Raw genomic sequence first — 23,648 nt, forward strand, 5'->3', positions numbered from 1 at the left:
TGACTAAGTGTGTTCAACAATTCCCCTCATTTCTGCCTTAACTTTCAACAACACCCCAATTTTGTGGGGGTCAACATTGGGGTCTCACTGGACGAGGTTAAAGGTCATGCGACCGGGTCAAGATGTGTATTGTTAAACTTCACTTGACTAAGTGTGTTTAACAATACTGCTCATTTCTGCCTTAAGTTTCAACAACACCCCAATTTGGTGCAATTTGCTCAAATTTGGTGTTTAGGCCTGCCCCTCCTTGGACGCTGCAGTATGCTTTGATGATGATGACGATGAAGGCTGGAAGGGCCGAATGGCCTTCATGCTTCGTCAATTACATTTCTGTATCTTCAAGTTGCAGAAAGTGAGAAAAAGGCGAGGACTGTTTACTGTGCACCATAGATCAAGATTACCACAAAATGACATAATTGGCAAATTACATCCCCCTGTGTCCATGCCACGTCATATTTGTCACATAAGCCTTCACATGGCCATCATCATCATCATCATCATCCAAGCAAATATTATCAGGCTTGTGTGCTTTACAACAAAAAGCAGGTTATCAACGCCAGTTAAACAAACAGAACTTAGATATAAAATGACCTCCGTCGGGAGAGCTGCACACTTTCAACTTGGCTGCAAAGAAGATTAGCCATGGGATATTACACCTGCCTGGTGGCTGCTGTCCTCATCCTTGGGGCTCAAGCGTACTTACCTGTCAACTGTAAGTCTCAGATAGGATAATAATCACAGAATTTAGTTCACCAGTTTGTTTTATGTCTTCCAGGAATTCATATTAACAAAAGCCATGTAATAGAAGTAGAGAGTGTAATTCTGCAGATACATAATGTTCTGGAGGACCCGGATTGTGTAATACTTTGTTTCCCCTGCGGAAGCGCTGCAAGAGAATTTAAAATCTGCTGCCTGGTTACTCTGTAACTTATAGCTGATTGCTGGGGGCTATATCAGTGTGGCACCATTTGATCAGCTTATTTTGGGTGGGTCCTTCTAGTAAAAAGGTATAGTATGGAGTGGAGAGCCCCTAAGCTAGAACATATTGCTATCCAATAAAGGCAGAGGACAGGGCTGTGACAACCTTTCAAACATATTTAAAGGGAATCTGCCACCTCCTATAAACACTATTAACTAAGTTATGGTGCTTATAGGATAGGGGTCTTGCTGAGTCCGAAGTTGTAACTTTTATACTTACTGGACTCCCTGTTCCCATGCAGTCACACCAGAAAGTCAGTATAGATTTTGTTCCGACCATGCGCACGCACCCCACTGTTCTATATGGGAGTGCGCACACATGGACAGAATAAAAGAATCATGCTGATCGATGGAGTGCCGACTTTCAGGGGTGACAGCGTGGGAACGGAGAGCCCCGTAAGTATAATAATTACACCCCCAGACTCAGTGGGACCTATCCTATAGGCACCATAACTTAGTATATGATACTTATAGGAGGTGACCGTTTTTGATTTTTTTAAGTTCCAAGTATGTTTTACTATTGGTTTTGCTGTAAGTTTTTTAATTAATGTCAAAATTTTATTTGCAAAGTCATTTATATACGGTACATAGATGTAGCAGAGGTGACCTTGTCATTTCATTCTTCAGCTCGCTCTCCGTCATCACTGGGTTGTGATAATTAAGGTACTCCAGTAGATTTACCTTCAGCCCCATGTAATAGCACGGCTCATTTTAATGCAGTGAATTGTGCCATATGACAAACTCAACTCTGCTACAGCTAACAAGCTGATCTCTGTTCTACCCATTTACTGTATGTACATTTCAAATACCGAAAATTGGGCATAAAGTCAAATAAAAGATCCGGTTGTTGATTCATGTAAAAGAACATCCTCTGCCTTTCCTTCCACATAGTTAAGTGCGGGGTGCTGCCGGCTTCCAGAGACAACTGCGGACACGCTGGAATTACAGCAGATGAGTGTGTGAAGAACGGCTGCTGCTTCGATGACAGCGTCCCTGATAGCATCTGGTGTTACACTCCATGGAAACTTGAAGGTGAGGTTTTTAGACTAACATCAGTCCCCTGCTATTAAGTCTTATCTATCTATCTATCTATCTATCTATCTATCTATCTATCTATCTATCTCATATATAACTATCTCATATCTATCTATCTATCTCATATATATCTATCTTACCGGTATATCTATTTCATATCTATCTATCTCATATCTATCTATCTACCTACCTATCTCATATCTATCTATCTATCTCATATCTATCTATCTCACATCTATCTATCTATCTATCTATCTTATATATATCTATCTTATATCTATTTATCTTATATCTATTTCATATCTATCTATCTCATATCTACCTATCTATCTATCTCATATCTATCTATCTATCTATCTATCTATCTATCTATCTATCTATCTATCTATCTATCTATCTATCTATCTATCTATCTCATATATATATATATCTTATATCTATTTATCTTCTATCTCTCTATCTATCTATCTATCTATCTATCTATCTATCTATCTCCTATCTATCTATCTATCTATCTATCTATCTATCTATCTATCTATCCCATATCTTACTTCCAAGCTACATTTATACACGACTTGTGCTCTGCACGACTCTGAAGCCCTATACACTTTTTACAACATATATAGATGTGTATAGCCACCACTAGGGGTAGCTCACTGTATATAGATGTGTATAGCCACCACTAGGGGTAGCTCACTGTATATAGATGTGTATAGCCACCACTAGGGGTAGCTTACTGTATATAGATGTGTATAGCCACCACTAGGGGTAGCTTACTATATATAGATGTGTATAGCCACCACTAGGGGTAGCTCACTGTATATAGATGTGTATAGCCACCACTAGGGGTAGCTTACTGTATATAGATGTGTATAGCCACCACTAGGGGTAGCTTACTGTATATAGATGTGTACAGCCACCACTAGGGATAGCTTACTATATATAGATGTGTATAGCCACCACTAGGGGTAGCTTGCTGCATATAGATGTGTATAGACACCACTAGGGGGAGCTCACTGCATATAGATGTGTACAGCCACCACTAGGGGTAGCTTACTGTATATAGATGTGTACAGCCACCACTAGGGGTAGCTTACTGTATATAGATGTGTATAGACACCACTAGGGGTAGCTCACTGAATATAGATGTGTACAGCCACCACTAGGGGTAGCTCACTACATATGGACGTACACAGTTAGAATTACAATCAGTTTTAGTGATGCATATCTGTATGCTGTGAGCTCTTGTGGCGGCTGATGGCAACTATGACAAAGTGAAGGCAAGCAGTGCGGCTCCCTCCCATAGCAGACAGGTAGGTACACATTGACACAGGACTCTGATAAAGTTCTTCCTTTCTCACGTTACAGCCACAGAATGTAATCCAGCAAAACCCAAAGCCAGAGTAAACTGCGGTTATCCAGGAATCTCCGATCATGACTGCTCAGACAAAGGATGCTGTTTTGACTCAACCATTCCCGATGTTGTATGGTGTTATCAGCCTGAAATTAAAGCAGGTAACACCTGATGATAACAATAAGTATATATGCAAAAATAGGACTTCTCTGTAGTCACATAAAGGGGTTTTTCGAGACCTAACAAAAAAGTTAAAAAGGCTTAAAATGTACAAAAATGGAATACTCATCTACCCCCATGCCCTCCCCCCCCCCCCCCCTTGCGTGCAGCACTGCAACCCTGATAAACATAACGCAGAAGCAGCGATGGGCGGTCTCGTACGGTACATTATGCAAGTGACTGCTCAGCCACTCCAAGGATTCAGCGGCTATAGAAGAACCACTGCTGAAGCCTGTGAGTGGTTACGTGCACAATGAACAGCATGTGACCGCCCACTTCTACTTGGAAGTAGAAATGACTGATCTCTTTGGTCACAAGCAGAAGGGTATTAACCCAATGAGGATCAAGTGCCGTAAACATGACATATGGCACTTGGTCTGGAGCTTAAACCTTGGCCGATGGTAGAAATATAACGTGGGATTAAAGCTACTGCAATCTAGTAGGAGTAGGAGGAAGTCAGGTATTCGGCTGCTAGAGACAGTTGAGTACCCAGAGGAGAAGACAAAAGCAGTATTTCACTGCTTCTGTTCCTCTCTTTTCCAGCCTACATAACACTCAATGAGTACTATGTAGAGAACAGAGGAAGCAGAAGTGATGTTTCCGCTATTTAACCCAGCGATCATGTGATCACTGGGTGTCCTCTAGCATGTCAGAGCTGCTGGGTCCTAGCACTCCCAGATCATCTCAGCTAGTAGATACAGTCGCACTACGGGGATGTTTTCCCTGTAGCTTGGGCTCCTATGGATGCTGCTCTTATGGATGCCCCAGCTACAGGGGAAAACTGCAAACTAAAATTAAAAAGTAACAGTATGAATCTGAGGCGTAACTTGAACTTCCTGGGCCCCGATGCAAAACTTATAACAGGGCCCCCAACTGTAATGCTTTATTCATAGTACTGGGCTCCCTATATGGAGAAGAGAGGCCTTATGGGCCCACTAAGGCTCCTGGGCCCAAGTGCAACCGCATCCCCTGCATCCTCTATAGTTACGCCATTGGTATGAATGTTTCCCAAAGGTCAAATATAACATCATGGGTGGTATAAATGTTAAAAAAACTAGTTACAAAAATAAATAAATAAATAAAATTATATATTTAAAAAGAAAATGACTCACTGACTACGCAACCTAAATAATTGCCATATCCACCCTGTAAATGTCCAAAACTAAATGGGGAACACATTCCCATGCTTTATTTCAGCATAAATGTACTAATTTTAAAAATACAGAACGAAACACTAAAAAAGTTTTTTTTTCTTAACTTTTTGTACACATTACTCCTAATTAAAGAAGAAGCTGAAAAAAGGTATTAAAAATAACCTTATAAGTAACAAAAAAATGCAGCAAAAATACTTTCGGCTGCCCAAGAAAAAGATAGGACCATAAAACCGCCACATGTGTAAAATCACTAAAAAGTACCGAAACACTTTGGTACTTTAAGGGGTATTTCCATCTCAGCTTTTCATAGTCGAGATGGAAAGCCACTACTAGGGTTACCGGCCCCCCGGCCAGAGTGTACGGAAATAGCTGAGCACTTCCGCGCAGTGCTGTTTCTTCAGCTCTCATTGAAGTGAATAGCTGCTCAGCTGGCCGGGAACAGAGGGCTGGGTTCGTACCATCTCGGCCATGAGAAGCTGAGTTAGGAATCCCCCTTTAAGGAGTTAAGGTAAAAACTGATAGGATTTGCCAACCTGTTTGGAGTATTTAGGCTGCTTTAATTTTCCTACATTTCTATTCTGGAAAGCTTTGATGTAACTTTTCATTCAGTTGCATTTTCTTTCCACTTCAGAGGAACGTGTCTGTAGTGCTGTTGAGCCAAAGAAGAGAGCAAACTGTGGACCTCCTGGTGTGAGCCCTCAAGAGTGCAAGGACAACGGATGCTGCTTTGATGACACTGTGGCCGGAGTACCCTGGTGCTTCAAGCCTGAGATTAAGAAAGGTACCCGCTCCTATACTCCTATGCAGTACCACACACAACCTATGGACAAGTGTGGCGCTGTTCTGGAGAGGAGCAGCTATATTTTTCTACACCTGGAAAACCCTTTTATTGTCCTTCTTTAACCCCTTAGTGACACAGCCTAATTCAGACCTAATGACGTTACGATTTTTGGGAGATTTTCATTTCCACTTTTTAAAAGCCATAAGTTTTTCATTTTTCCGTCAACATGGCCATATGAGGTTTTTTTGCCTGGCGAACTGTTGTTTTTAGTGGTACCATTTATTGGGTACATAAAATGTATTGCAGAACGTTTATTCATTTATTTTGGAGGGCAGGGAGAAAAAACATAAATTCTGCCTTTTTTCACAGCGCTAACCATGCAGCATAAATGACATGATACATTTTTTCTGCAGTTCGTTACGATTACGACAATATCAATTTTTTTTATGTTTCCGCTTTTGTACAATTAAACACCCTTTTTTGGATAATATAAATATTTTTTGCTAGCGCTGCGGAATATGTTGGCGCTATATAAATAAAGATTATTATTAGTATTTTGCATAGCTACATGTAAAAATCCATAAGTTTTTTTTTTCCACCGACGGAGTTCTGTGAGGGCTTGTTTTTTGTAGGATGAGCTGTAGTTTGTACAATTTTGGAATATATATGGCTTTTTGTGATCACTTTTATTGCATTTTTTTGGGAGTGTAGAAAAAAAACACATTTGGGCTTTGGTTTTTTGTGCTTTTTTTTTATAGCGTTTACTGTGCAGATTAAAAAGTGTGTTCAATTTAATGTACGGGTTGTTCCGTATGCAATGATACCAAATATTTGGGCTTTTTAAGTTTTAATGTTTTTTAAATGGAGGGGAAGGTGCAAACAGCAGTTTCTTTTTTACTCATTTTTCGTGTCCCTGTCGGGGACTTGAACCAGCGATGCTATGATCACAATGATAATACATTGCAGTACTTCTGTACTGCATTGCATTATCGCTTTCTATAGTGATCATAAGACATGGCAAACCCAGACGCCGGACAATTAAATGGTGGAGGGCCAATGACATCACAGAGGGGACATGTCAAAAGTTTCAGAAAAGTGTAGCTACTCTATAATATAATTTAACAGTCAAAGTTTTCATACAACGTTGAGTAATTTTTAAGATTTCCTTCACTTACGTCCAGAGCTGCTTTCAAAATTGCCATTGGGATCAGTCAACAGTTTAACTCCACCCCACTGTCAAAGATGTGACCTATCAGCTGAGCTCTGTCACTGTCCTCCCACAATGCACTGCTCTCTGCTAACAGGAAACCAGCATAACTCTGAATGTAGCTTTGGATGTGATTGGGGAAAAACATGGTTTTCTAGATTGGAAAACAGAAAAAATTTACGGTATCTTTTCTCTCTCCTCCAGAGACCATCCAGTGCGCTGTGGTGTCTAAACTGAGAGTGAACTGCGGGCATGGAGGCATTACCATGGACCAGTGCTACCAGAAGGGCTGTTGCTACGACTCTAGTGAACCCGATGTCCCCTGGTGTTTCTACCCCGACATTATAGATGGTAATGTATTTATTATGTTCTGTAGAGGGAATTCTTTACAAGATTAGAAAGGGATCCGAGTGGTTAAAGAGATGGACTGGTAGGTAGAGTGAGGTTTGTCCTCATCCGTCGGAGGGGACTGGGGGAAGGGGTCATTTTCGAGAGGGTCGTGCCTAATTCGGTTTGTACCTGGGACTGAACCATGATCAAATTCAAGGAATTCAAGATCCAGCGGCACTCAGCGAAATCCAAATATGGTGAGGTTTCTTAAAAGAAAATTCCTGCATGCCAGTAGTGGATCTGATCCAGATCCAAAAGTATCATAGAATAAAGATGAGAACACGGCAGCAGAGTATGGTGTAAAGTTCACACATCCATCAGGATTAGAAATGAGCGAGCGTACTCGCTAAGGCGGGGGAGAGCGGGGAGGAACGGGGTGGGGGAGATCTCTCTCTCACTCTCTCCCCTCCGCTCCCCCCTGCTCACTCCCGCAACTCACCGCTCTCCCCCGCCGGCACCCGAATCTTTTGAGAGGAGCGGGCAGGTACTCGCATAAGGCACTACTCACTCGAGCAGTTTGCCTTAGCGAGTACGCTCGCTCATCTCTAATCAGGATGTTTCTTTAGCCCCGGAATATCACAAAAGAAATCCGACGCTTCGCCCCATTATATGGGTCTTTGTGCTTGACCCATGTAAGGGGTCGAAACATCGCATTTCTTTTGTGATATTCAGAGAATAAAGAAACATCCTGATGGATGGATGAACTTTACACCATACTCTGCTGCCGTGATCTCATCTTTATTCTATGGACCATGATCAGTGTCGTCAATGCTTTATTTGAGGAGAATTTTGTGCCCAGGTTCCAGCCACTACACATTAGGCCTCGCCCTTTCTTGTTGCCCTCTAAACTGCCCCCGTGGCATAGCACTATAGCAGCGACTTCAAGAAAACTCACTATAGACTTTCGACCCAGACATCTTGCTCATGAAATGTTAATACGGAACTGGTTCACGACTACAACAGGCTGTTACAATCATCCGTATCTCCGGAGATCGGGTCGGTGTGTAACTTGATAGTCCGGGTAAACGGGTACACCAAGAAGTCTGTCTGAAGAAGTGTTAGCCCTGCTAGAGAACCAGGTATACTTTGTATGTACAGGCCTACTGTGAATGATGTTGTAACGGTGGCCAACTGAACCATATTTTGTCAGAAGGTCTCGTTAAGGTAGCAGGCTCCGGCGGTAGATCAGAAACATGTTTCCTGCCCGTAGAGTCCTATCCAGGCTCACGTCACTATTTGCTCGTTGAGCTAAACCGTTTCGCAGCTTACTTTCCTTGTAGCAAAGCTAATCCGTGCTCCCTGCTCACGTCCTGCTCTTGTCTCTCAACACCTCTGCCACCGCCGGTTTCCGGATACTATGGAGCCCCGCCAGAACCGGTCACGCCCCGATTTAAAGGAGCAGACGCACAACTTATTAAAAAGCAAACACAACCTTAACAGTCCAACCCCCATTATATGGTGATGGCCGGGCCATGATGATACTTTTTGATTAGTGGATGATGGGAGTGGTGGGGTAGAGTTGCAGACAGCGACTGACTTGTACATCTGCACACATCTTATTCTAATCTTCTTTGCCTCTTATGTTTAGTTTCCATCCTGCCATAAGAAGATTTGGCGCTCGCTGCTGGTCCTGTCACCTCCCGCATCGAACCTTCACTAATCGGCTCCATTGATCATCAGCAGTGAATTGTGTATCTCTCAGAAACAATACAAATAATATTTAGACTGCATTGTTGTCTCGCATTTATTTATGAGTTACGGTTTTACGAAATGATGGGTGTATCACAGCCCGGTCAGTCAGATGTAGCAGAGCTCAGTTTGCCAGTTAGCCAGGTAAACCTACTCCAGGAAGCTGAGGCCTCCAGCACATTAGTTTTTTTTTTGTCCATGTGGAGTCCAATTACAACACGGATTCCACACGGACAGCATATGACGCCATATTAGTCAATGTGACAAGACACACCACAAAGTTTTTTTTAACGTACACAGGCATTGCGCTAAAAAAAAAAATGTATGGCACGCACTATTCTGACCCAATTTACTAATGAGACTCGTCCTTTCAACAAAGAAAACTACTGCAAACCCAGCTCTGCTACATCTGGAACATACTTGCCATTCTGCTGGTGCGGTGATATTGGAAGCCAATATAGAAACAAAAAGGTGGGCACAAACTCGTGAATCCGATGCAACAAGTAAAGTAGTTTAACTCCAGATGCAAGTTTGTAGATTCGCAATGTTTCAAGGTGAAAGCCCTTTATCAAGCGGTCAAGGGAAAGGGCAGAGGGACCAGGGAAAGCGTCCTCACCCTGGTTAGTGATATTGGAGGCTGACCAGCATTGTCCCTGGGTCACAATTGGAGCACAATGACTCTACTGTGTTATGATCTGTGGTACATAACCATAATTTGGTGTCTATAGACTTCTATGAGGCCAAACTGGATCTAAAGGCATCCAGGGACTCCATTAAAGTCCTTAGAAAAATGTCACTGGGCAGAACAGGAGACGGACAACACCTTACCAAGATCAAAATAGTGTAACACTTACATGATACCTTGTGTAGTACCCTCTGTAGGTGTCCTCCCCCCATATAGTGTATTGGCATATATACCATTCAGTGTCTAATTGTCAGAGCCATATACAATGCAAAAATAATACACGGTGCTATACACAAATACCACAGTGCTCAAATAATACCGCCATACATAAAGTCATATAAGAATAGTGCCATACAATGTATAAATAATACCGCCATACTATTACTATCCTAGAGTGGTTGCAAGCCTTGAGAGTCAGGCGACTGCAGCGACCGAGACACAAGGCCCACGCTGAGGAGCTGGCGGGGTAAAGATGGCACATGTCACGGTGGCTCTACCAGACTCCTCCCCGGAGGGACGCAAGGAACCTTGGCCAAGTCACCGCTAGGCCCTTTTCCAGGCAATGCTGGCTTAGCGGTTACCTGAATAGCTGTGTAGTGGACTGTAGAAGTTGTCACTTGTGATGCCACCGTTCCTTCTCATCGATAAATCCTCGGCAGTAGAAATAGAGTCCACACACCATGAAGCATGAGAAACTCAATCACAGGGAACGGACAGTGACTGGTGAACTTTACTTTAAGCTTTGCAGAATACAGGTTACTCGCTTGTGCAGGTAAAGACAGCTTAGCAGACGGTCAGGGAGGAAGGACACAGGATGAAATCGGGCCTACAGTTTCGTTATCTGTAAAGCTCCGCTCACACTCCGGGATGCAGAATAACTCAGGAGGGGGACACAACCCTCCGCAGACACTCACTTGACAATTCTAGACAGATGGCGGACTCCTCTCCACTTGCGCTCTTCAGAGGTGGTGTTGGGAATTGGAGACATCAAAGTGCCTCCCCTCTGCTTCCATCACTTCACCACATGAGGGTTGAAGGTACCCCCATGTGGCTGGCACTCCTACTCTACTCCTAACCATTGAAGCTGATGAAAGACGAAGCCCAACTCACTCTCAATCACTCATATACATAGCACTCAATCATCACGTGACAGGACATAAACTGCTACTTTTCCAGACATATCCCAGCTTCTTTCAGACATTAACCTCTTGCATGCTGCAGCTGTGCAATACACATAACAGCAGACAAGGCACTTCGCTCAGTGCATCCACATAGAAGCCATGACATGTATGACAATTATGGAGGGATCAGATATAGGTGTTTCTGGCCACTACATCCCCATTAGTACAGTCAGGTGACCTGGGGCTAGCTCTAATGGCTGAATCTCCAGTATACAATGAAAAGTTGTTACAAATCAAACATCATAGGAAACTGATGGATTTACAGGAGAACATAGAAACTTAATGCAGATATTATTGTCCGGGCAATTTCACTAACGCCTCATGTCCACGGGGAAAATCAGGCTCCATGGAGAATCCATAGCGGGTCCCTCCTGCCCCGCAGACATGAGCGCTGAAAATAAGAATTAACTCACCTCTCGCACACTCCGGATCTTCCCTTCGTCGCGGCTTCATCTTCTCTCAGTCACGGCCGGATCTTCTTTCTTCGGCCCGGCGGATGTGCATGGCACGTCGGTTGCGTGCCGCGCGCATGCACCGGCCCGAAGAAAAAAGATTCGGCCGCGACGGAGAGAAGATGAAGCCGCGAAGAAGGGAAGATCCGGAGCAGGTGAATATATTCTGATTTTGCTCTCCCGCGGATCTGGACGGCTTTCATAGGCTTCAATAGAAGCCTGCGGGAGCCGTCCCCGCGGGAGACCCGCACAAAAATGGAGCATGGTCCAGATTTTTTCATGCTCCATTTTTTTAAAATCACTATTATTGACCATCCGCGGGTATTTATCTACCCGCCGGTGGTCAATGCATCCCTATGGGATGCGGATCCGCATGCGGGTGATCCGCTGCAGATCTTAAATCATATTTAGCCCGTGGACATGAGGCCTAAGGCTGCCATGTCTGTGCACCAAACACATCAGAAAGCTGACGGCTACGTGTCTGTGAGCTGTCCGATTTTCTGGGAGTCCCATACACTGCAGTATAAGCCAAAACCAGAGTCTTCTCCAGAAGGAAAAGATAACCAAGTACAGACAGACTTTTTGGGGGTTTGCGCTCCTCATCAGGGTGCAGTAGGATGTTTTCTTGGCTGGCTGGGTGAGAGAGGTATGACCCGGGTCAGGAAAGGCATAGTATCTCGCTAAGGGCTTCTTCACACAACCGTATTTTCACAAAACAGAAAATAGAACCCATTGATTTCAATGGGTTCATTCTCATAAATATTTATTGCAAACGCATTCCGCGCACACAAAAATGTGGGACCTGCTCTATTTCCCTGCGGATTTGTGCACCAAGGGCCACTTAGACATCTATAGGAGGCAGTCAATACCTGCACAAATGCGAAATATGCTGCACAAAACCAAACAGATCTGGCCAGTTAAATCAGGGTGGAGGAGTTTTGGACGCCATGTAAACGTGCCATGCATGCGCAAAATATATACCCTGTTTCCCTGAAAATAAGACATACCCTGAAAATAAGACATAGCATGATTTTCCAGAATTTTTGAGGATGCAAAATGATTTTTCAGGCTTTTTGAGGATGCTTAAAATATAAGCCCTACTCCAAAATTAAGCCCTGCTAACAGTTAATTAAAAAAAAGTCAATTTTAGATAGTGTCCAGGCAGCTATACATGTAAAAAAGTTAAACCTTTTTGAACAAAAATTAATATAAGACACTGTCTTATTTTCGGGGAAACACGGTAGGTGTGAGCGGCCCAATAGAAATCAATAGACTTCTAGCACTGCATACAACATGCGTAATATGTAGGTGACATATGGCCGTTTAAGTGAACCCTCTGGAAAAACTATACCCTTCCTGACTCAGCATTCTTCTTGACATGAACCAATAGTCCATGTGATACAAACGGTCATGCGAATAGCTTCATAGGTTACTGTGCGTCTGTGTGCCGCCCATGAAATACATTACCGGCCAAAAAATATTGCCATCTAAATGGGCCCTAGGTCTGATGTGCATCGTATAACACACCACTTGGAGCCCAACGCAGCTGCCATGGTTGCGTTATGATTTAGGGCTTATTCGCAAATGGATTTGCGCTGCACATTGTGCTTGCAAAATGTGCATGTGCAATAGGCAATGAATAGAACCCACTGATTTCAATGGGTTCCGTCACATGTGCGTTTTTTGAGTGCATTTTGGTTGCTCAAAAAAACACAGCATGTCCTATTTTTGTTGCCTATTGCGCATAAAAATAGCACATATTAAGCTAATTAAACTTAATTGCCCATTAAAATCAATGGGAGCTTGCTTGCATGTTTTTTTGCGGGTGCAAATAAGCAGGGCATGTGCCAGCAAAAAAGACCATAAAACAAACACGCTCGCACATACACAACATATTGTACTTTATTTAGGTGGTAAAAATAGACCGATAGAATTTGTGTATATTTATTAAAAGCAACAAAATTGGGAACATTTTGAAAACGTCATTTTTTCACAATTTCAATTGCAAATTTCAAATATGTGCAAACATACTGTACAAATTTTTGATTAGATATATATTTCCATCTGTTTACTTTTTTTTGGAAGCCCATTGGAAAAAGTTTAGTTTTTTTTTAACCATTTAGGAGACGTACAAATTTAGCATTGATTATTATTAACATTTTGAGGAACATTTTGTTTTCCTACACCAAGCCAAGAATGCAAAGGGTCACAGGTGTCAGAATGATAGATACCCCCACAAACGACTCAATTTAAAAAACTACACCCCTTAATATATTCACTGAGGGGGGTCAGGAGTATTTTGACCCCCCAATTTCTTTTCAGGAGTTAATGCAATTTAGGGGAGAAAAAAAATCATATTTTTTGCAAGTATGTCATTTTAAAGACAGGATTTTTTTCTATAGAGCACATGAAAATGAGGATTTGCACCCCAAAATGGATCCCCCTGTTTGTCCCGTGTTCAGAAACATACCCATTGTGACTCTAATCTTATGTCTGGATGCACAACGGGGCCCAAAACGAAAGGAGCAGCCGGTGGCTTTCAGAACAAAAATTTAACTTGAAGGTGATTTAGGCCCTATTGCACACTGTAGAGCCCATGAGCAGCCAAAACGATGAAGAATCCCCACAAATGACCCCATTTTGAAAACTAGACCCCTTAATGAATTCCTCTAGTGGTGTACTGCTTATTTTGACACTACAGTTTTTGAATGAATCTAAACAAAGCAGAAGGAAATAATTACGATTTTCCTTTTTTTGGCAATTGTGTCATTTTAAAAACACTTTTTTTGTACAGCACACCTATAAATGAAGGCTTGCACCCCAAAATGGATACCCCTGTTTGTCTCATGTTCAAAAACATACCCATTGTGGCCCTAATCCTATGTCCATATGCACAACGGGGCCCAAACTGAAAGGAACATTAAACTTCAACAATGTTTTAACTTTTATGTGATTGCTATTATCCATTAGATAACGGCGATCACATGACCAGGGACCACTCACCGCAGCCCTCGGTCACTGGTCCAGGCTTTCGGCTACCTTTAGTAGACAGGAGCAAGGAGATTTAAAATTTCCAGGGCCCTCCCCAGCTTCTGCGCTTGCACCTGCCATTTTGGCGAAGGGCGCATGTGCCGAAGCTGGGGAAACGTATGCAGAAAAGGATCCTTATGGAGTAAGTAATTTCACCTCCCCTCACAGTTCGAATCCATGTTGGGAGGTGAAACTTTAGCTTTTTTCACTTTTACATGATCGGTGTTATCCATTGGATAGCGACAATCATGTGACCGCGTACCGCAGCCCCCAGTGAAATCTCCATCGGCTAATGACAATCGCATGACTGGGGGTTGGACATCCCGGCCCCCCATGACAGCTCCAGGCTGTCAGCTACTTCCAGCAGCATGGAGCTGTCACGTCCACAGCCCATGTGGCTTCAATCCCCAGAGCGAGCGTGCTTTTACGGCCTTGGGGACTAAAGCCCACTTAAGTAGGACGTAAAAACTCCATAGGGTGGTCACTAAGAGGTTAAGCATTGGTTTTACAATTAAAAAAGAAAAAAACTGTCAAATCAGTTGCACAATTGTTTTTTAGGATCCTGTGTACCCCTTTTCTTACCCGTCAGCTGCATTTATTTTTTGTGACCGTTGTGCATTTTACACCAAAAAAATTTGGATCCAGCCACAGAAAAACAGGAAAAATGTCCTCAAATCCAAAGGTTTCAAAACCTCCTAGAGGATCCAATCTCTGCACCCTTGACAGCTGCAACCCTTATTATATATGAATATACAATAGTTACATAGTAACATAGTTCGTAAGGCAGAATGGAGACAATGTCCATCTAGTCCAGCCTTCTATCCTCCTGTGTTGATCCAGAGGAAGGCAAAAAAAAAAACAAGAGCAGAAGCCAATTAGCCCTCTTGGGGAAAAAATTCCTTCCTGACTCCCTAATGGCAATCAGACTGTTCCCTGGATCAACCCCTAATAGTTCCTACCTGCCTGTATACCCGGATTAACAATTAACCTAAGATTTATATCCTGTAATCTCCTTCCGCTCCAGAAAGACATCAAGTCCCCTTTTAAACTCCTCTATGGATTTTGCCATCACCACATCCGCAGGCAGAGAGCTCCACAGTCTCACTGCTCTTACAGTAAAGAACCCCTTTCTATGTTGGTGATGAAACCTGCTTTCCTCTAGACATAGTGGATGTCCTTTTGTTACCGTTGCAGTCCTGGATGTAAACAGATCATGGGAGAGATCCTTGTATTGTCCCCTCATGTATTTATACATAGTTATTTGATCAACCCTTAGCTGTCTTTTTTTTAGTAAATAATCCCAATTTTGATAGCCTCTCTGGGTATTCCAGTCCCTTCATTCCATGTATTAGTTTAGTTGCCCTTCTTTGAACCCCTCCAGCACTGTAACATCTTTTCTGAGCACCGGTGTCCAGAATTGTACGCAGTATTCCATGTGAGGCCTGACAAGTGCCTTATAGAGTGGGAGGATAATGTTCTCGTCCCTCGCCCCTATACCTCTTTTAATGCACCCCAAGACTTTATTTGCCTTTGCAGCAGCTGACTGGCATTGGTTACTCCAGTTTAGTCTACAATCCACTAGTACCCCCAGGTCTTTTTCCATATCACTTTTCCCTAGCAGTACCCCATTTAGTGTATATTGGTGACATCCGTTTTTGCTGCCCATGTGCATAACTTTACATTTTTCAACATTGAGCTGAAGAACGCTATTATGTGCCTTACCTGAAGAATCCTCTAGATGGTACAGTTGTATGAAAAATCTCCCAGGCTCCACCCTCTTGTCCTGAATTTGTCATGATAAGTTTATTTTGACAATATACACTTTCCTTTTGCCAAAATATATTGGGAAAGGAATTATTAATACTGCCACACCATACAACAATATTCCCGTCCTTCCCTCTAGGCAGGGTGCACGCCCTACTCATGAGTCAGGTATAGGGGACAAACACCAAATGACTTCCAGAGTTATTTTCTGTTCTAAGAAAAGAGTTGAGGAAGATTGCTAAATGAGTCTAAAATTGCATCATAAATGACATATGTCATAACCTTTATCTTCTGTACGTCTTGCTTAGTAAATACATAGTATGTTAGGCTGAAAAAAAGACATATGTTCATCTAGTTTAGACTTTCAACCCCTAATGTGTATCCAGAGGAAGGCAAAAAAAAAAAAACACAATGAGGTAGAAGCCAATTTCTCTCATTTAGGCCTCTTTCACACGAGCGTTGCATAAAAATATCACATCAACGACTAGCGTTTTCTCACCCATTCACATGAGCGCATCACGTGAATGGACTCTGCATTGACGGTCGGCAGAATGGTTTCTAGTTAGCTTTATAAGCTAACTAGAAGCCAACTGTCTTCTGCAACGAGTGCCAGAACAGGTAAATTCCCTTCAGCTCCCTTTTTAGTCCCGCTCTCTATGATTTTTGGCAAAAGATAGGCATGACCTATTTTTAGACAGAGCGAGAATAAATTGCGACTGAAAAACGATTCTGTGATTTTCAGTTGCGATTTTGACCCATATCCTATCTTCTATCCAACCTAGATGCGGTACGACAGCATGATAGAGCCTCCATGGCCACTCCGTATCACATCTTACATCCAAGCTAGAGTCTACCCAACAGGGTACTACAGCCCCCATGCCCACCGGTATCACATCTTGTATCCAAGCTAAGGGCGGTACAACAGAGTACTAGAGCCTCTGTGCCCATTGCATATCCCATCTTACATCCAAATTAGAGGCTGCCCAACAGGGTACTAGAGCCTCCATATCTGCCCGTATCACATCTTGTATCCAAGCTAGAGGCAGTAAAACAAGGTTCTAGAGCCTCCATGCCTGACCGTATCCCATCTTACATCCAAAATAGAAGTGGTACAACAGTATACTAGAGCTTCCATGCCCACTCGGATCACATCTTCTATGCAAGGTAGATGAAGTACAATGGGGTACCAGAGCCTCCATGCCCGCCTATATCACATCTTGTATCCAAGTTAGAGGCGGTACAACAAGATACTGGACACTCTATGCGTGCCTGGATTAAACCTTGTATCCAAGCTAGAGGCGGTACAACAGAGTACTAGAGCCTCCATGCCTTCTCCATATCACATCTTATATGCAAGCTAGAGGCTGCCAAACAGGGTACTAGAACCTCTAAGCCTCCTGTATCATATCTTGTATCAAAGCTAGAACCGGTACAACAGAGTACTAGAGCCTCCATGCCCGCCTGTACTACATCTTGTATCCAAGCTAGAGGCTGCTCAACAGGGTACTAGAACCTCTAAGCCTCCTGTATCATATCTTGTAGCAAAGCTAGAGCCGGTACAACAGAGTACTAGAGCCTCCATGCCCGCTCTGTATCACAACTTACATCGAAGCTAGAGGCTGCCCAACAAGTTATTAGAGCCTCCATGCACACCCGTTATCACATCCTGCATCCAAGCTAGAGGGAGTACAACAGGGTACTAGAGCCTCCATGCCCCCCGTATCACATCTTGCATCCAAACTAGAGGCGGGTACAACGGGGCACTAGAGCCTCCATGCCCACCCGTATCACATCTTGTATCCAAGCTAGAGGCAGTACAACAGGGTACTAGAGCCTCCATGCCCACCAGTATCACATCCTGTATCCAAGCTAGAGGCAGTACAACAGGGTACTAGAGCCTCCATGCCCGCTTGTATTGCATCGTGTATCCAAGCTAGAGGCAGTACAACAGGGTACAGGAGCCTCCATGTCGGCCTGTATCACATCCTGTATCCAAGCTAGAGGCAGTACAACAGCGTACTACAAGCTCCTTGTCCACCTGTATCACATTTTGTATCCAAGCTAGAGGCAGTACAACAGGGTACTAGAGCCTCCATGCCCACTTGTATTGCATCGTGTATCCAAGCTAGAGGTGGTACAACAGGGTACAGGAGCCTCCATGCCGGCCTGTATCACATCCTGTATCCAAGCTAGAGGCAGTACAACAGTGTACTACAAGCTCCTTGTCCACCTGTATCAAATTTTGTATCCAAGCTAGAGGCAGTACAACAAGGTAGTAGAGCCTCCATGCCCACTTGTATCGCATCTTGTATACAAGTTAAGGTGGTACAAATGGATACTAGACACTCCATGCGCCTGTATTAAACCTTGTATCCAAGCTAGAGGTGGTACAACATAGTACTAGAGCCTCCATGCCTCATGTATCACATCTTGTATCCAAGCTATAGGCGGTACATCAGAGTACTAGAGCCTCCATGCCCATCCATATCACTTCTTGTATCCAAGCTAAAGGTGGTACAACAGAGTACTAGAGCCTCCGTGCCTGCCTGTATCACATCTTGTACCCAAGCTAGAGCCAGTAAAAAAGGGTACTAGAGCCGCCATACTCCCCATATCACATCTTGTATCTAAGTTAGAGGCGGTACAAAAGGGTACTAGAGCAATCATGTCTGCCCGTATCACATCTTGTATCCAAGCTAGAAGCACTGAACCAGGGAACTAGAGCCTTCACACACCCCTATCACATCTTGTATCTAAGCTACAGGTGGTACAAAAGGGTACTAGAGCCTCTCTGCCTGTCTGTATCACATCTTGTATCCAAGGTAGATGCAGTACTGTGAGGGTATATGTATATACTGCCATATGTTTTTTGTGCTTTTATACCTGTATGCAAGTTCTATTCAAAGGTAAAATGAGAAAAAACTTAATCTGTCGCCTTACATCAGATATTCCAAAGGTTTGCAAGGCTGAGAGAGATGTGTCCAGAAATTCAGAGATGATACAGAACCGGACACGAAGGCCGCGTGCTTGGGTGTTTTCCCAGAAGCGCCGTATCTAGATAACGACTGTTTAACTACATATATAACTATCAGTGCCTCAGGCAGAAATGCGGACTTCACATATATGGTTATGCGGTGAATTTGAGCCAATTAGACCATTACCCATTCCTAGTGATGTGACCAAAGGGTATAAAGCCCCATGTAATCTGTAATAAAGTACGCAGTTATGTCCCCGTGTGAGGAACTATACCAGACCTCCGTGTGTGGTGTCTCTTCTTTACCGTGAGGCATTGGGGTGGTCCTGATTGGTGCTGTACGCAGAATTTCCCTGACAGATGGCGCATCCAATGTGGGGCGACAAAACCGGAGCCGTGCAGCCCAGATCACCCGGATCCACGCCACGGGGAAGCCGTCCTGCTGCAAACCGAGCCTGATCAACTTACAGAACTCAAGGTAAGACCAGCATATATTTATGTTGTGTTTTACACTGAGAGTCTTGCAGCAGGAGGGACTATCAATGTTTTGTGACCGGACGGGTTTGGTTAAGAGTTCTACACGGTAACTCGTGGGCTTTGGGTTTGCCGTCACGGACCACTGACCGTGATAAGCGCACCAATCACCCATCCAGGGACTAGTCACTAGTCTATTTGTTGCTGAAGTTTATAGTGTTTTAACGATAGTGGAGGTTGTTTGTTGTATCTGCAGAATTTTTTTTTCTCTTTCTTTTCATTTAGTCTCATAGAAGAAGGGACCCTCGGTTGTTTTGCCATATATAAGGGGCTAACGATTTGATTTTAGAGGGATGCATTTTGTGAGACAGGCTTCATAGGAGAAGGGACCCTCGGTTGTTTTGCTCTATATATGGGGCTAACGATTTGATTTCAGAGAGATGCATTCTATGGGGCTGGTTCCATAGGAGAAGAGACCTTCGGTTGTTTTGCCATATATAAGGGGCTGACAATTTGGATTAAGAAGGATACATTCTATCGAGCGTGTTATTATTGTTGTTGTTGTTTTAATATGTGTAAGACCTTATTAAAGAAGGCGGAGCCCCTCAAGGGCTGTCGTCGAGCAGATGAATTGGTGGAGGAGAGACAAGGGTCCTAATTTGTAAACTGTAAGAAAACTCTTATGAAAATGTATGATATGGACCCGCACGGTAGATTACAGCATGGTGACTGGGAGGAGGTCCTTAGGACCAAGAAGGGCGCCTTGAAAGACCAAGGGTTGCTAGAAAATGCTGAAGTGAGGAGGAGAGAGACAGTCAGAGAATGTTAAAGGGGTTGTCTCGTGAAATTAAGTGGGGTTCAGCACTTCTGTATGGCCATATTAATGCACTTTGTAATATACATCGTGCATTAATTATGAGCCATACAGAAGTTATTCACTTACCTGCTCCGTTGCTAGCGTCCCTGTCGCCATGGATCCGTCTAAATTCGCTGTCTTCTGGCGTTTTTAGACGCGCTTGCGCAGTCCGGTCTTCTCCCTGGTAAATGGGGCCGCTCGTGCCGGAGAGCTGGTCCTCGTAGCTCCGCCCCGTCACGTGTGCCGATTCCAGCCAATCAGGAGGCTGGAATCGGCAATGGACCGCACAGAGCCCACGGTGCACCATGGGAGAAGACCCGCGGTGCATCGTGGGTGAAGATCCCGGCGGCCATCTTGGTAAAGGAAGAAAGAAGTCGCCGCAGCGCGGGGATTCGGGTAAGTAATAAACTTTTTTTTTTTTAACCCATCCCTTGGGTTTGTCTCGCGCCGAACGGGGGGCCTATTGAATAAAAAAAAAAACCGTTTCGGCGTGAGACAACCCCTTTAAGTATGTACACATTATTTGTTTAAGAAAGTATCCGTAAGTGAAATGTTGGAAAGTACAGTAAGTGATCAAGAGGGTGTCGGGAGGGTGTCTACTGAAGGTACATTAGCAGTTAGGTAGGGAGAGAAGTAAGGGGAACAAGCAAAGCCGAGAGGAAGGTTACTGACATGTAATTTGTTGGCAGAGAGAGAGAGGAAAAGGTGTATAATACTAGGTGGATAGATATAGATGTATGTGTGTGTGTATATATATGTATATATGTACAAATGGTTAACTGAGCTCGCTTTTAGTGGGAGAAGGATTGTTTACTTGAAGCTGCAGTGTCTTAGTCTAGCTATTCAAGGCCAAGAGATAAAAGCGAGAGAGAATGCAATACTAACCCTGGAAAGTAGCCTTGTTTGCTTGAATAGAATAGAAGCTTGTAATGAATCTAATGAATTATACTGTCTTAGAAAGCAGGAAAGATAGCAATTTCTAAGGTATATTCTTACTGGGTTTTGAGGTCACAAATGGACACGTCTTGGTCTCTTTCATACAGGTGTAAGAAAGTTATATCCCACTCACATCCTGTGAGGGCTTTTAAGAATACAGGGGTTGAAAATGCAGAACATGTTGTGCTGTCAGAAAGTCCCAGCATATGTGTTATTTATGAGTTCAAGTACAGGGAATAGTTAAACTAAAACAACTTTGCTCAGTCGGTGAATGCATATTCGCAGAGAGATAACAGTTATATTGCAAAGGTGGGGGCTTTCAGACTTTACTCTAAGCTCAGGGTCACAGACAGAGAAGGAAAGATAAGGGGGGGCTGAAAGATACCCACGCATTCTAAAATATATCAGCGTTTACTATAGCATATAACAGCTTCAGTAAATAAGAAATAGAGAATGTCTCAGTCATTCAGCAAACTTTTTCACATAATTTGTCAAAAATAGCGCCCATTCACAATCTCATCCCAATAGAATCATGCACTTTATAACATTATAGCACTCACCTCAATGTTTTTCAACTGATGTATATTTGTAACACTTTTTTCTGTGCATCTGTATGTGCTGGTACACCTTCAAATGTGGGGGTGACGGGGCAGACTTGAGCGCATGGATGGATGAGAGTTAATGACCAATGTTCAGGCTGTCATGAATGTAAAATGTGTGATGCAGATATTGGCTGGGGATAAAAGTCCCCCCCCCCCTCTGCATAAGACTTTACTTGTTTGTGATGTGGATGGGCAGACTTTAAAGTTTAAATGAAGGTGTGAAGATAGACGCAAGCGGTCAGTATTGAGGGGGTGGAGCTAGATGATGTAAAAGTACGTAATGGATCATCCCTCTCTTGTCCACAAAGAAGGGGGTGAGAATATCGAGCCGCTAGTAAAAGTTTTTCTTCTCAAATTTCATAAGACATTGCAGGCAGGATCAGATTAATAATGAATTTGCTTAAAGGATATCACATTTCAAATATTAGTAGATGTTTGTAGATTATTCTGCCCCGATGTAACTCATGTCTCTGTTATTGGTGCTGACATCTTACAGGCCTTATTTGCATCCATCAAATTTTTTTTCTAATGTTGTACTACTTTGAACCCGGCTACTCTTCTTTCAATTGAGTACCCTGGTTCAGAGGGGGGGAGTAGGAAGACATAGGTGATCTAGGTATTGCAGATCAGCTATTTAAATATTTTTTTTTTTTGCAACAAGATTCTGATCTATTTAAAATAGAATACCAACATGATTGTCTAGCATAAATACCAACATGATTGTCTAGCATAAATACCAGCATGATTGTCTAGCAGTGATGCAACAAGAAAATTTACGTTTTAAAAAGTTACTGAAAGCCCTTGTTAACAATGCATATTTTGAGTTTTTTTTTACAGATGGTACCAGGGTGAGGATGGATGACTCCACACTGGATATGCAGTGGTCACACAACAAGATGTCCCAAAAGCAGAAGCTCTGCCTCTGCATGTCTCAGCACAAGAAGCGGAACTGAAGGCCCTCACTGAGGTGTATAGAGTGGCAGAAGGTAAGACGGCAAACATTTACACTGACTCCCGGTATGCATTTGGCATAGCTCATGATTACAGCCCAATATGGAAGGCCAGACAGTTTTTTACCTCAGCAGGACAGCCAATTAAGAATGGTGCAGCGGTGCAGAGTCTCATGGAGGCCCCACTTCTACCTGACAAAGTGGAAAGCTCACACCAATTCCTACACCGGAGAAGCAAAAGGCAACGCCATCACAGACCACACAGCAAAGGCAGCAGCCCTCAAGCCGTGGAAGAAAAGAAGAATCGAACAATAACTTTGGACTTTGACTAAAAACTTTGGACTTTGATAAAAACTTTGGACTTTGATAAAAACATGGACTTTGATATGCTAAAGACTTTACAGTTACAAGCCAGAAAGGAAGAAAAAGACAAATGGACTAAATATGGGAGCAGCAGAAACAGGACGGTGTATGGCGAACAGTCAACAGTACTTGCCTACTATAGTCCCTGTGCCCCATGATGGCCCAGCTGATGCACGGAAAGACGCACCTCTCAAAGCAGCAATGATGTCGACGCTTGAACGAGGACGGGTGGCTCCTGGGTTTTCTGTAGCTGCTGCATCATTTGTCCAATTTTGCATGATCTTTGTCGTAAGCAACAGGGCAGAAGTAAAATTTGCCACATAACACTTGCCGGGACCACTCTACCCATTTCAGGGATTGCCAATTGGCTACATTCAGCTCCCACTTGTTGGGAAGTATGAATATGTGTTTGTTGTTGATGTTTTTCAGGTTGGAGACCTACTCTGTTACCAAAGTAAATAAGCAGGTAACCACACAGAAGCTCATGAATGAGGTAATCCGCAGATACGGGGTACCGGAAGTGATTGAGTCAAACAAAGGTACACACTTCACTGGTATAATAATACAACACATC

General features: G+C 43.3%; 1 protein-coding gene across 1 annotated transcript in view; it reads left to right on the forward strand.

Annotated features, from left to right (window-relative positions):
- Window positions 1-500: 500 nt before the first annotated feature.
- LOC136626476 (integumentary mucin C.1-like) overlaps window positions 501-23,648 on the forward strand; it is a 49,667-nt gene continuing 26,519 nt past the window's right edge. Inside the window, exons 1-7 of the mRNA XM_066601537.1 lie at window positions 501-712; window positions 1,870-2,010; window positions 3,382-3,528; window positions 5,372-5,521; window positions 6,933-7,079; window positions 9,536-9,650; window positions 19,254-19,371. Of these exons, the coding sequence (XP_066457634.1) occupies window positions 643-712; window positions 1,870-2,010; window positions 3,382-3,528; window positions 5,372-5,521; window positions 6,933-7,079; window positions 9,536-9,650; window positions 19,254-19,371 (888 nt within the window). The 5' untranslated portion in view covers window positions 501-642. The remainder of the gene's footprint in view (window positions 713-1,869; window positions 2,011-3,381; window positions 3,529-5,371; window positions 5,522-6,932; window positions 7,080-9,535; window positions 9,651-19,253; window positions 19,372-23,648) is intronic.

The sequence above is a fragment of the Eleutherodactylus coqui genome, chromosome 4, assembly GCF_035609145.1.
Source record: "Eleutherodactylus coqui strain aEleCoq1 chromosome 4, aEleCoq1.hap1, whole genome shotgun sequence".
Classification (NCBI taxonomy): Eukaryota; Metazoa; Chordata; class Amphibia; order Anura; family Eleutherodactylidae; genus Eleutherodactylus; species Eleutherodactylus coqui.